General features: G+C 41.6%; 1 protein-coding gene across 1 annotated transcript in view; it reads right to left on the reverse strand.

Moving 5' to 3' along the window:
* The window catches only part of MROH9 (maestro heat like repeat family member 9), a 61125-nt gene that overhangs the window by 21195 nt on the left and 26520 nt on the right, over window positions 1-13410 (reverse strand). Inside the window, exons 4-9 of the mRNA XM_054587599.1 lie at window positions 9333-9465; window positions 8712-8798; window positions 6716-6820; window positions 4004-4139; window positions 1001-1125; window positions 70-219 (exon numbers count right to left, since the gene is read on the reverse strand). Of these exons, the coding sequence (XP_054443574.1) occupies window positions 70-219; window positions 1001-1125; window positions 4004-4139; window positions 6716-6820; window positions 8712-8798; window positions 9333-9465 (736 nt within the window). The remainder of the gene's footprint in view (window positions 1-69; window positions 220-1000; window positions 1126-4003; window positions 4140-6715; window positions 6821-8711; window positions 8799-9332; window positions 9466-13410) is intronic.

A 13410-nucleotide genomic window follows, 5' to 3' on the forward strand; every position in this document is an offset into this window, starting at 1 on the left:
GCCAGGACTGCATATGACAAGAAGCAGATCTACACCGAAGACCAGCGGAGCCCTGGGCCAGTGTCTCACCATGGTGACCTTGTGGGCGTGGTATTCCAGCGTCAGCTTCAGCATGGTGGCCGCTTCCTTCGCCACTCCGTGGTCCGGCGCTGAGAGTCGGGTCAGGAGACTCCACACGAAGTCAGTCAGCAAGGACGGCAGCAACATCTGCCCTATGCTCTGAAACCCAGAGAGCGAGCCGTGACCGCGGGCCCCGCCTCCTCACCCCGACCTCAGGGACCGCGGGGAAGCCCTGGCGCTGGGGGTGCTGCATGGTTTTTGCAGGCTGTAGTCACTTGTGCTGTTTTGGGCCTCGTCCTCCATTAAAAAATGTTAAAAACGATCATTTACACTGTGCTGGTCTCAAGATGACTGTAGTTCAAACTAAATTAATTAATTAATTAATTAAGATGTTTAAAGCAATTAAAACATTTTCACCTGAGTAAGTCAGCTCTGAGGGCAGGCGCGGGAGAAAGGGGAAAACCGTAGCATTGAGGCCAAGAGGAACCATGAAATCCTGGTTTTACCCCAACTCAGCCACTCACATATTAGAAATCTTAAGCCCTTTCAGCTTTGGAAACAATTTTGCTCAGTTCAGGGACAAACATAGAAGATACAGAAGAGGCTGGGGTGGGAAGGAGTGTGGACCTTCCTCTTTCCCCGGGAGGGACAAAGGCCCAGGAGTCCATGAGTGAGGCACAAAAACGGCCATTCAAACAACGCCTTTTCAAGTTAGAAGAATATCCATGGGCCATGGAACAGAAATTGTGAACAAAGTTACATGATTATGCATTTCTCAGTTAAGAAAGATGAATGATATTTTCTTTCATTGCATATTTCTTGTATATATTCCATATATAATGAAACAATGTTAAAGTATAAATTATGTTGCAATAAGCTGTCACAGAAAATACTACTACACAGGAAACGAAAGCGTAAGATAAAACGGGGGCTAAGTTACCTGAGCAACTTTAGTTTTGTCTTCTTGCAAGATGTTGAGCAGGAATTCTATGTCAGAGGGAGAAGACAGGAAACAGTGGCTTCCAGACTGCTCATACTTAGCAGTTGTATTTTGTATAATATCATCTGTATGAAGGAAAAGAGTTTAATAATTTTTTAAATTCGATCCCTGGTTCCTTCTATGACACTGCTATTTCCAGTTTCCTCTTCCTGCCCAGTTCTGGAGATTGGAAGTCTCCTGGATGTTTAGCACCCCGGTGGCAGTTTGGTCATGTAAACTATCAGGGCTGGGCTGCAGGGGCCTAGGTTCACCCAGTGCTGGAGGAGAGGCCTCTGTGCAATGGGAATGAAGAACGTAGACGAGTCCATAGGTGGACAGGTGCCGATAGGGTAGGTCCCCGAGCCATCGTTTGGGGCTCTCAGAAAGCTACCGGAGAGCCCGCTGGTAGAAGAGCAGACTTGGAGGTGTTCAGCCAGGGCTGGTGGTGGCGGTTGGGTGACGGGGTCAGCGGGGTTGGGCGGGGGTGGGGGGGTGGGGGGCGTGTTGCAGGAAAGCCAGAAGCTCTCCACCAGAGCTTCAGGGGCAGGTGTCTTTGGTTCCAGAGAAGCTGGATTTTTAAATGATTTCATTTGCTATCAGCTTTACAGAGATATAACTGACACACAACATATTTAAAGTCTACCATTTGGTTAAGTGTTTATGTACCTATATATTCACGAAAACATTACTGTATAAAATGAAACAATGTTGAGTCACCACTTCCAAAAGTTTCCTCATGCCCTTTGGTAACACACCTGCTTCCTTGGATCTGCCCCCGGGTGGATCCAAAAGCAGCTATTGATCTGCTTTCTGTTAAGGTTGTATTTTCCGATTTTATGCAAGTGGAGTTGCCTAGTATGTACTCTTTTGTTGTCTGACATCTGTCAGGTGGCAGAATGATCTGTGATGCATCCATGCTGTTGGATGTATCAGACGTTCATTCCTCTTCACTGAATGCTATTCTGCTCTGTGTATACCATCACTCGTTTGTCTAATTGCCTGCTGATTGATGGACATTTGGGTTGTTTCCAGTTTTTGGCTATTACAAATAAAGGTGCTGTTCACGTGCATGCTCCAGTCTCTTTATGAATATTTGTTTTCACTTCTTGTAGGTAAGTACCAGATTGTTAAATGACTGGAGCATATGGTAGGTGTGTGTATACCTTTTAGGTTACTGCCAGATGGCTTTCCAAAGTTGTATCATTTAACATATCTGCTGGCAGTGTGGGTGTTTCAGTTCCTCACATCTTTAGTCACATGTGGCATGGACAGTTTTTCCAGCTTCAGACATTGTAAGGGGTGTCCCATGGTGTCTTGTGACAGTTTGAATTTACATTCCTTTTATGACTGTATATTGAACATGGTTTGGTATGTTTCCTTGACATTTGTATTTCTTTGGTGAAGTAACTATTCAAATCTACTATTTTTCTTAAATTTGACTCTGTTTTCTTATTGGATTTGGAGTGTTTTAAAATTCTGGGTACAAGTCTGTTATCAGTTATGCAACTAGCAAATGTTTCCTCCCAGTCCATGGCTTACCTTTTCTCTTAACAGGGTCTTTCAAAGAGCAGAAATTCTTAATTTTTTTTTTCATTTATGAGTTATGCTTTTGGTATTGTATTTGAGAAATCTTTGCCTAATCCAAGGTACAAAGGTTTCTTCTAGTTTCATAGTTTTAGGTTTTACATTTAGTCCTATGAGCCATTTTGAATTAGCTTTTGTACATGTATGAGATATAGATCAAACTTCCTTTTTTGCCTACAAATAACCAATTATTAAAATTCAATTTATTGGGGTGACATTGGTTAATAATATATGAGTTTCAAGTGTACATTTCTATGGTATATAATCTGCATATTGTGGGTTCACTACCCCCCATCATCGTATGAAATGACCAATTTTCTAGACACTATTTATTGAAATGTATCCTTTTTCCACGGACTTGCCTGGTCAAAATTCATTTCACCATATATGTGTGGATCTGTTTCAGGACCGTTCAGCACGGTGTTGAATAGAAGTGCTAACAGCGCATATCCTTGTCTCTTTCCCGGTCTTTTGGGAAAATCGTTCAGTATTTCACTATCAAGTATGTTAGCTGTAGGTTTTTCACAGGTGTACTTCAGCAGGTAGAGGATGCTCACTTTTTATTTCTAGTTTTCTGAGAGTATTTTTTAAAAATCAGAAATGGATGCTTAATTTTGCCAAATGCTTTTTCTATGTCTACTGATATGATCATATAGTTTCTTCTTTCATCTGTGAATATAACATGTTACATTGATTGATGTTCAAATGTTAACTTGATATTTCACTCCTGGGATAAATTCTAAGTGGCCATGGTATATTATTCTTTTTATGTATTGCAGTATTTGATTTGCTAAACTTACTAAAAAGTTTTGGATCTATGTCCTTGAGAGACATTGGTCTGTAGTTTTTTGTTTTTGTTTTTATTTTTTTGTAATGTCTTTATGTGGTTTTGGTATTAGAATAATGCTGGCCTCCTAGATTGAGTTGGAAAGTATTTCTTCATCCTCACATTTCTGCATGAATTTGTATAGAATTGGTATAATTTTCCTTGAATGTTTGCTGGAGTTTTCTTTGTAAGAAAGTTTTTAACTGCAAGTTCATTTTCTTTGTTAGATGTAGGATATTCAGGTTATCTATTTCTTCTCGAGGGATCTTTGGTAATTTGTGTTTCCAATAAATGTGTCTGATTTGTCAAATTGGCACGAAGGTGTTCATAATATCCCTTACTATTCTTTTAATACCCATCAAATTTTTAGTGACCTCTTTTTTCTTATGCCTGATACTGGTAATTTGTGTCTTCTCTCTGCTTCTCTCCCCTCTGTTTTTGGCTTCATTGCTGTTCTCTTATTGTTTTTCTGCTTTCTATTTTCTTTTGGGGGGGTTCTTATTTTAGCAACAGATTCTCAGTGACCCTTCATGAAGAGGGTGACTCGACCTTACCGTTCTGATGCTTGGCGATGCACAGGAGGTGGTACATTCCCAAGGACGCCTGCTCGGTGATGCGCCGGTTGGTGTGTGAGCACAAGAGGCACAGCTCTGCTGCCAGCACCCCCAGGCAGGGGACATCCACACTTGCCTGGCAGAAAACAAAGGGCGAAATGTGTTGCTGTGCAGAGTCAGCATTGGACGTCTGTACCTGACTCTCTCACATACACACCAGGCTGAGGAAAAGGTGAGCCTGAGGGTGCACAGAAGCCGTGTGCCCGACTTGGTGCTGTTACTGAGCCTTAGGTTCCTCTCTATGTAGGTTCCAAATCTGCTAACTGCAGGTAACAAATGTTATCTTGTAACACTTATTATGGAGACTAAGGGGGGTAAGGTAGATGACAGGAAGGAAAGTTTGTAGCAAGTGCTCAGAGATAACAGTGACTTGCTGAGTCACTAATATTAGTTCGCATTTAACAGTGGCTTGGTGAGTCGCTATTAGTTTGCATTTCATAAATCAGGTAGCAACCGGCAGGTAGCAGATTCCTAGGATACCTGGGGGGAAGTCATGGAGGTCGATACCCAAGCACATGCGGGCTTTCCTCTCCCTGTATGGGAAACTTTGGGTGAGTCTCTCAGCCACTGCAGAAACGTGACTTTTCCTCCTGAAATTGCTCTGATTCTTCCCAGGGAAATTCATTGTTTAAAATTCAGAGCACTGACTTCTGATGCAAAGCTACTCGCACACACTGAAGTATTGTTCCCTGCCATGTCCTTAAAATGTAGGCTGCTCAAATATTTAGGTTTTCACCTTGAGTGATTTGTTTGACCAGATTAAATGCAAAACGGTGGCAGTGGAGACAAAAGAGAGGTGGAAGAGACATTTTGCTTCTTGAAGGTTGCAGTAGAGTTACTAAATTTTTTTTTGTTATGTTCTGTTTTTAAAGGGCTCTGTCCACATGTAGGTTTGGTAAGCTCGTGGGCCTGCAGAATCTTCTTGTCTCTAAGACAAGTGGTTACTTTTCCTAGATAAATACTTTGATGGTTGGTGCAAATGTTGGTGGTAAAACTAGAGTCAAGCCGGTCCTCTAGGGGGTCCCAAGGCTTGGTGGTCCTTCCTTCTACTTCTCTCGTGGGCCCTTACCCCCGTCTCTGCTGCTGCTTGGCCCGCCCACACCTCTCTGTCTGTCTGTCTCTCTCTCTTACACAAACACAGTTGTTCTGAAGAAGAATGTGAAGTGACCTGGGTCAGGGTCCAGAAGTATAACTGAAAAGATCACTTTTTCTTCCACAAACGTCCTCAGACTCCATTATCATCAGCTTTTAATTTATTAAAATATTTTAAATATTTAAGGTATTAATATTTTTGATCGTTTTGTTTTATATACTCACTCCCCCACCCCCATTAACATCATCGCCTTAGCCACCTTTAGAAGACATTCTTGAGAAAGGAGGTTCCTTTGGCGAGGCGTGCCTCGCCCCCAGCCGGAGCTGCGGCCCCGCGCTCTGGCCTGCGCCGGTCTGCTTCCACCTGGTGGCCCGAGGCAGGCACTGCAGGGCAGAGCGGTGGGGGCCCCACCCGGCTTCTCAGACAAGCCTCAGTCGGAGCTGGGAGCCCTCAGCAGTGTGTGTGAGCTTACACATCTGTGCTTTGACAGTGGCGGGGTGGGCTGTGGGCAGGGGACAGTGAGCTTTGCAACTGCTACCAAGAGACGCTGCGTATCTGCAAGGGGGAGGCATGTTTGCAGACGGTATGAAAGGCAGGCAAGAAGGTCATTCCACATGCGGACAACCCCGGTCCGCATCAGCAGGTGGGAGACCCTGGTCCTTCTCCACCTGAAAGGCCCTGGCAAAGCGGCCTGACGAGAACCCTGTGTTTGTGAAGGTGTGACAGAGTAGCCACTCGAGTGTTGAAGGCACACGTGCTGGGAGACAGCTGTACGTTCCTCAACTTGCATCTACTCACTCCTTTTGATCTGCTGTCTTCCTGAGCACACTCACACCCTTGCACAAAGATGGCCACTGTTGTGTTGCTTGAAGTAGAAAAAAAAATATACCAGACCTTCCCGTTGAAAAGTCCATCTGCCGAAGAATAGTTAAGTAGATTTTACTATATTAAAGTTATCGAGTGTATGCCGTGGTTAAAAGAATGAAATAAATCTATGAAAATATCTGTAGGACATATTATTTGTACAAAAAGAGCAAATCGCAGGACCACGGGTAAATATGACCTAGTAAAGAAACACTGAGGCAGCTAGAAAGCTGCTGGGCAGGACACGCGGGGCCCAGCGCAGAAAGAGGGGACTCGCATGGGGAGGGCAGTAAAGGCTGCTTCGTCTGCATCGCCAGCAGGTTGCAGTGAAAGTACTGAGGAGTCACTTGCATAAATTTAACATAAGTAAATAGTCGTTTAAAGTATGACAGAAAAGGAGAAACAAGAAGGAAACCAAGGGTGGAAGACTTGAGAAGGTTACAAATAACATGGGTCATGGTCTGCAGAGGAGACTCGAGACAGTGAGTGAAAAGCTGCCCATGACACGCTCCTGCTGTGGGCGTGAAGCATGAGAGATCGCGAGCTGTGGCTTCAGGGATTCTGCTGACTGACTGACAGAGCCACGCAGGACGTGGACGCTGTCCCTGGTGCCCCCACCTGCCCGCACAGCCGCACCCGCGCGCGGCCGCTGAGGTGCTGCAGACACGTGGTCTTCAGACGCTGCGGTGACTTACACTTCTCTTGACTTTCCTGGAAGCAAAGATGAGCACTCTGCTGATGATCACCATGACTCTGTCCTGCAGGTAGGACCTGTCTTTACTCATCCACATGGCCATTTCCTGTTGAAAAGACAAGAGTCATCCCAGGGCCGCGGTGTTTGCGTTTCCGAAACAGAGGGAACCTCACCACGTCGAGGGGCCCCATGTCTCCCATGATTTCACACCTAACCTATACTTATTTTAAAAATACACAACCACCAGCCAGTATACTGCCGTCTACTAGTATACTCCGTTGTCTGCTACAGGAGCTACACCTGGGTTTTATTTGGTCCCATTCCACCCAACAAGTGTTTACTAATAGGCCCTTTAATGCTCACCCTGAAAAGTTCAGGGTGATGGGGGTTCATCGGCTCTTCCTCTTTTTCTTTCAAAATACACATTCTCTCTAATTTTTTTTTAATCATAGGATCTGATTATCAGTATAAAAAACTGAAATGCTATCTGATCCTGGAATGTCATCCCAAAACTTTCTTTCTAAATTCACTGCCCAGATATTTCCTGGCTCATGGTTACACAGCACATTTCTGGAGGCGGCATGGTTAAAAAGTTCTTGCAAATTTTGATTCCAGTCTGTCTTGCTGTAACTTCTGTCCGTCCTAAGTCCTCCGGTGCAGTGGCACATCCACAACCTTGGGAAGGGCAAACGTCTGCCTGTGCTTCACAGGCTGGTCACTACTAACGCTGCTTAAGGCAGTCCGTTGAGTCCATAGTATTCATGCCAATGGCCAGCCACATCCCTGCCCCTCCACGTTGTATAAACCACTTGGAAACCCATTTCTTAGGGCAGAGGTGTCTCTAAATTTCAGGGGCGTCCGCCTTTGCCTTTTCCGGGAGTGAAGGTCAGAGCATTTTGAGAATCGGGAGTGTTTCCAGCCGTGAAAGGCGTACGACCAAGATGCATAAGTAACAGGCTCCCAAGTTAGAACGGCTCCTTCGCTCATTCACTCATTCGCATCGCATATACTATTGCTCCTCTCTCTGCTTCCATGTCCTCGTCTGCAAAGCGGGAGAAATAATGGCAACTACCCCACAGGGTTAAGTGTCCGATGAGACGTAACCCATGTAGTCAGTACCCAGCGTAGTGGCTGATGTCCAGTAACTGCTCACTAGGCAGCATGGGAGGGGCGCTGTGATGATGGAGCAAGAATGATAGTATAAAAAGCTGCGCAGTTAACATTTTTAAAGTGCACAGAAAACACTTGCCTCGAATTACACACCGATTAGCTCAGTGTGTTTCACTTTCCTTCACTGTCTTTGCGCTTACACACCCCAACTTGGCATCTTCACTTGAATGTATTTTGTGATTTGGACAACCCACAGATCCTCCGGGCCGTGTAGGCGCGTCTGGTTTCCCAGTATTTCCAGACAGCTGCCCCGATGCCATCATGCATGGGACGCAAAATTAAAGGCCATACAATGTCCAGAGACGTCTTCTGTCTCTGGCTGGGACATGAGGGACACAATGAGGTCTTGGATGTGAAAGTGGGCTTTGAATGACCGTTAGGGTCCCTGGTGAGAGCATGGCACCCACAAGGACAGATGGCCATGGGTCCCCCTTCGCAGAGCTGCGAGGGGAGAACATGTGTAGAGACCCTGTCACAGCCCGGGCCCCTGTTCCAGGGACCCGGGCGCAGTCCGGGCCGACCGTCCTGTGCCCTGGTGCCGCACGCTGTGTTCTCGCTCACATTGCCACATACCGCCTGGCTGCTCAAATATCCATTCATGCCGTCTCCCAAAATTAAATTCTTAAAAGAGCGTGTCTTTAATTCAAATACAGGGAGGTGGTTTCATTTAGGGGATACTCGTGTACCTTGGGAGGAAAAACATTTTTTTCAGCTGCCCCACATTTGAAGGAGACGTTAAGTATGGCAAATGGGAAATAGTAAGTGAAGTACCGTGTACTTAGATTTATGACACAAAGATAAAATTGCTCCTTTTCCTCTTACTTTACCTTTAAGATTTGTAGTTTGTAGAAGTCTTTAGACACTAAGATCAGGAGTGTGTCCTCATATATGTTGAAAATACTTTGGTATAATTCCTGAAAAACAAAAACGTTGTTCAGCCAGCCAGCCAGCCTTCCACGAAATTTTACCCCATTGTCTATAGGTTTTGCACCCTGGTGTCCTGGGTTCTCCCCACAAAGCAAAGGTAGGAATGGGGAGCCGCAGCTGCGGTGAGGAGAGCTCGCCCAAAGCCACGGCCGCGCCTCTTCCAGAAGGCCCTGGCCGCACACCGCACAGCTGTGCCCAGGGCAGAGCAGCCACGGCACTACTGATCTTACACTGGGACTCTTCCTCCACCTTCCTCTGCTCACACTTCCTTCTTTGCAGAACTTGCAGGAAACTCCCTGCCCTTTCTCAACCAAGTAACCCCTTCACCCATGGGTTCGCATGAAACCTACACTATGCGTCAGCCTGTGGGTCGCAGTGTCCCTGAGCCCGGCAGAGATCAGTGCTGGGAACTGCGGTGTAGCTACCATATCTAAACGGGCGCAGGAGAGGCCTGCGCCGCACCCCGGCGGCACGCGGTGTGCCCGAGAGGTCGCGCCACCATTCCAGGGGCTGACTCTCACCTCCAGGTCCTCGTTGTCCTCGCCGTCCCCCATTTCCTTCACTTTCTCAAGACTGGGGATCCCAAATACCACTTTAAAGGCTGACTCCATTATCATCAGCTGCGTTTCAAATTGCAGCAAGGGATCCACAAAGCTGGCAAGAAAAAGGCGTAATGATGGAATTGAAGAGAGAACAAATATGACCTAACTTGGGTGATTTTTCTTCTTTTAGTGATAAGAGAGCGTGGGCTGGAAAATGAGGCCCAGCTTTGGGCTCCATATGACATGTGGGTTTTAAATAGTCTCGGAAAACTGGTGACGGTGTCTTAGCTCTAAAGGGATGACATCTGTCATCTGTTATTTGGAAATCAGACTATTTTTCTCCACAGACATAATCAGGTAAAGTGGTTACATTCTCAGCGGAGCCCACAAAGCCATGCCCAGCATTGGGCAGTTGAAATAAATTACTGCCACATTTTCTCTGATCCATGATATCACGTTTCTCACATTTTAGCATTTCTGATATTGGAATGCATCTTCCAATTGATGGCAAAGGAAACCTGCCCATCAGCAGCTAGAAAGTTGTGATACAGTTGTTATCCCTTTGGCATATGTGGTCTAGACAACAGTCCTTCCTGATTTTTTCAGGTGAAAATAATTATTCTTTGAAAGGATGATGATATTAGATGGTAAGGTATGAAGTCTTGTGAGGGACTCAATCTCTTTTCTCTACTGGACAAGATACTTTCTCAGAGACTCATTGTTTGAAATGGAATATCTTGGAATATATTGGGTAATTTTCAAATCCTGCAAGATTGATTTGTCATTCATTGGCTCTAATGGATTATCAGGCTCTGAACGGCTATCAGAAATTTCTAGTTGAATTTTCAATGGATGGTATTGAGCATCTAGGAATATATGATCTGTTTTAAGAAAATGCAAAATTAAGATTTTGATGGAATAGAAAACAGTGTCTTTCAAAGTACTTGGAAATCATATCACTGTCCTAAAACAAAGCTAAAATGATTCACGTCATGAACAAGGGTTACAAAAGTAGCGTGATGCTGTGGTGCCACACGTAACTGCGGGTGTACAGGTGCTCTTCGGGTGTTAAATATGAAGAAGACTGAGAGTAGACACTGGCCATACTGAAGAAGAAAGTCACATGCAATGCTATGGGTCGACCTGGGCAACGGTCAGCAAGTATGGTTTTGGGAGGGGCGGTGTCTACATGTGATTCATCTCCAGAAGAGCAGTCATTAAATTACTAATGTGTGTTACAAGTGACATCTCAGTGTGAATGCTTTCTTATGTTCCAGGATATGTGACTTCAATGGTATAGAAAGACACTTGAGAAGAAACAATATGCATTCCTAACTAAATCAATGTATCCATTTGCTTTTGTTAAATTTTTGGGCTAAATATTTGTTTCAAAGATTGAAGTGAAGTGAGAAGTAGACCAAATATTGATATTTTTAACTTGCAAATATTTTAAATGAAGCAATAAGTCTATTTAGATAAGATCAATACACAAAGGCAATATGTATATTTGCAATGATTTCCAGGATCATAATTGAATTTAAAAAAGTAGATGCCTCCTAATAAAAGCATGAGGAAATTATATTAAATGTGACCAGAAAGAAATCAAGAGGGCTATATTAATATGACACAGTGTTTAATTCAAGTCAGAGTATTAAGAGAAATAGGTATAATTGTTTTAAAACAATAAAAAGCATAGTTAATAATATGAACTATCCAAAATCACATAGAAATGAAATTTATAAATTATTAAATATAATTATTAAAATATATGTTATATAACTAAAGATACAAGGAGAAATAGAAATTATTAAAGAAAATCATTAAAAAATACAAAAAGAGTAGGAACACAGTTATAAGAAAGATTAAGCAGTCAAGTGTTAGCATATGGTAGGCAAAAATAAAAATTCTTCAAAAGAAGAGATATTGAATATAATTACGGAATTATACTTGTTATACTTACATAAAATGTATTAAATGAGATAAGAATTGTCTTTTGAGACAATGATGAAATGCTGACAAATATTTATCATACACTGAGCCATAAAAAGTTTTAAAATATGAAAGGATATATGTTTCATTCTGTAATTATAATGAGAAATCTGTGCTAGAAATCTATTTTTAAAATTAGAGAATTCGAAGTCTTAAAATACTTAACTACTATCAAGAGTTTTTCTCAATTAAAATGAAAAAATAACAAACTAAACACATCTTAAAATTTTAAAAAGACAATATAATCAAAGAAAAGAAGGATATGGTGAGGAAGGGGTGTAGGGGATTAAAGGGTACTGGAAGAACCACAATAAAAATGAAAAATACAAAAAGAAAAGAATGTTATAACATCATAATGTTTAGTCTTTTTTAAAAAAAATGAAGGACTTAAGCAAAAGGAATACTTTACAAAATGAGGAAAAGGGGGAGAAAGAGAAAAAGGGGAGATCATAAGTATAATGATTCTCAGTGGCAAATTTAAATAAAGATTAAAAAAATCAGAGGAATCAAAACTCAATAATAATTAAGAAAGGCTATGTTAGTCAAAAAAGAAGTAAGCTATTTTATGGGTTTAATAGAAACGATTTATATTATTATATAGGCATGCATGAAAATATAACATGTATGAATCTTTGTATACCAAATAATACTTGGCAAAAAACAAAGTCTTAATAAATAAAAAAAATTAAAGGAAAACTATTATGTGCATAGACAAAGAAATTTTAAATTAAAATATGGAATCCAGGATCTGCTGTCCATGAACCCTATAGAATAAGATGCAAGTTTTGTGTAATGCATCTATGTGGGTCCAAAAGCTTCATCAGGTTCCCAAAAGAATATTAGACTAGGCTGAGAAGCAGGGCTGCTGAGGACTTGAGCAACAGGTGCTATGCATTTTACCTGTTCTGCATGCATCATTACCTCAGTACATCTTCACAGCAACGCCAGGAGGTAAATACCACTGTTGCCCTCAACTTACAGATGAGGAATTTGAGATGTAATGACGTGAAATATCTTCTTCAAAATCACAGAATCTGAGAGTGGTGGAGCTGATGTCAAAAGCTTGGTCTGTCTGAACTCAAAGTCTTCACACTTAACCACTATTTCTTTTTGTATAGTAGTAGTTTGCAAATTCTAGTTAACTAGGACGGACACACACACACACACACACACACACACACACACACCCCTCCCCCCCCCCAAAACAAATGAGCTTATTAATCCAGAAAAATCACTAATGAATAGAAATCAGGGATCTCGTTATATCTGGTTATTCAAGTTGAGTTATAATAAAAGGCAATCTAAAATATATTAACTAATATTTGAGTGTAAAGTTTAAAATTTTAGAACAATGGTTTGTATAAATAATAAAAGTAATATAACACCACCAATCATAATTTATCATTGGAATGTAAGAATGGCCCAGTATTGTAAAAACTATTAATCAATATATATGTATTAATAAATTAAATAATAAGAGTTCTTTAATCAAACTTGAAAGACTATTTAATAAATCTCAACACCATTTTCTAAGGGAAAAAACAATTTCTTGAAAAGTTTTATTTAAACCAAGAATGAATACATTGCTAATTGAGAAGTAGTGTGTTTTTATTAAAAACAGGAACAGCATAAGGATTTAATTTCTCATTTTAAAATACTGTGTTAGAGTTTCTTGTATTTCTAATAAGACATGATCTAATAAAAAAAGTTTGGTAAGCTCAATCAAATACAGGATAAACATAACCCTGCCTCAAATCCTACTACATCTCAGTATATCAGTAATTGCTTTCCAAATGATAAAATGAAACAGAAACCAAAATACAATGTATCTAATAAATTAGGAAGTGTTTCAAAGAAGATACAGTATTTTATGTACAAAGAGGATTATCATAATTTTAATAAAACATAATTTAGAAAATTTCAAATTTTGGGAATACTATCCTGTCATTAAAATGAAAATGATTACAAGAAAAAAAAAAGCCAAAATCAAAAGTATTACAGAAAATTGAGTGTGCAATCTACTTATGATTCAGGAATAATTAAATTATCTGTCTATCCATGCAATACA

This window comes from Pteronotus mesoamericanus, unplaced genomic scaffold (assembly GCF_021234165.1).
Source record: "Pteronotus mesoamericanus isolate MK-2021 breed Mesoamerican mustached bat unplaced genomic scaffold, CSHL_Meso_final scaffold_1186, whole genome shotgun sequence".
NCBI classification, from domain to species: Eukaryota; Metazoa; Chordata; class Mammalia; order Chiroptera; family Mormoopidae; genus Pteronotus; species Pteronotus mesoamericanus.